The 1,251-nt window shown below is 35.2% G+C and overlaps 1 protein-coding gene across 5 annotated transcripts in view; it reads right to left on the bottom strand.

The window, feature by feature from the left end:
• The window catches only part of Sncaip (synuclein alpha interacting protein), a 144,057-nt gene that overhangs the window by 30,071 nt on the left and 112,735 nt on the right, over positions 1 to 1,251 (bottom strand). For all 5 annotated transcript variants that reach the window (XM_021214509.2, XM_021214513.2, XM_021214510.1 and 2 more), the window contains exon 6: positions 554 to 667. In XM_021214509.2, the coding sequence (XP_021070168.1) occupies positions 554 to 667 (114 nt within the window). The remainder of the gene's footprint in view (positions 1 to 553; positions 668 to 1,251) is intronic.

Genomic DNA, 1,251 nt, shown 5'->3' with positions numbered 1-1,251 from the left:
TAGCTCCTCCATTGGGGGCCCTGTGTTCCATCCAATAGCTGACTGTGAGCATCCACTTCTGTGTTTGCCAGGCACTGGCATAGCCTCACAAGAGACAGCAATATCAGGGTCCTTTCAGCAAAATCTTGCTGGAGAAAAATACCAAATTGAAAATCATTAAAGAGCCAATTGTAGTTCCATTATTTACAAAAATGACTGGAACTACTTTGGGCTCTTTTTTTTTTTTTTTCCTAGTCTTACTTTCTATTTCTTTTCCTACAAAATTTAAAGTTGGTACCAAATTACAGTGAAAGTTTTACATTATATATTTTTGTTAGCATGGAGTAATTAACACTTCCTCATACAAAATTCTACTATATGAATACAGCTACCTTCACTATTTGTGCCTTGAGATATCTAGGTTGTTTCGAGCATGTCTTTATTAAAATATTATAATAAATATCAATGTTCATAAAAACCATTGAACTTATTTATGATGTTATGTTTGGATTTTGATGACCTAATAATAAAAAATAAGTAGGCATGTAAGAGAAGATACTTAGAAGATCCATACCTGCCCATAGCAACCTGCGTAATGAATAAGGCTTGGGAAATCCTTGGAACAACTCAATTCTGCAATGGCTTCTGTCTCACTCACCATCCAGCGAACACACTCCAGCTGGCCATTCTAGATTTTAAGAAGACAAAAAGAAAGAAATTCGAGATCACTGAAGTTTAGCAAATATCACAAGGATTGTAATTTTTACCATGGGAAGATACTTGAATTTTGGCTTTTGTGACTGGCTTGTCTTACCTGAAATATAAACATAAGACCTGTTACATTCATGCTTTGTGGTTTTTAGCTCTGTATCCGTGGGGAATTTTTTGCTCGCATTCATCTATATGATTCTAATTAGTTCTATTGAAAACCATTCTGTTGAGCTTTGTGGTAGAGAGCCCACCTAGTGTATACAAGGCCTTGAGTTTGATCCCTAGCGCTGTAAACAATGAATGAATGAAATTACTCTATCAAGGACTAACTTACATACTCTAAAATATATTTGCTAGTACAAAGTTGATTATTTTTGAATATACTTAACCCCAATAAATTAACAATAATGCCTTATTTTGGCCCTGAGCATATAAGCTCGGATACTATGAGCATTTTGCTCTTTTTATCTGATTTTATTCACTTAGCACAACAGTCAGAGTTATCTAAGCTGCTATGAACACACACACACACACACACACACACACACACACACACACACA

Source organism: Mus pahari, chromosome 15, assembly GCF_900095145.1.
Source record: "Mus pahari chromosome 15, PAHARI_EIJ_v1.1, whole genome shotgun sequence".
Classification (NCBI taxonomy): domain Eukaryota; kingdom Metazoa; phylum Chordata; class Mammalia; order Rodentia; family Muridae; genus Mus; species Mus pahari.
Note: the sequence above shows the minus strand (reverse complement) of the source record. Positions and strands in the feature narration are given on the sequence as shown.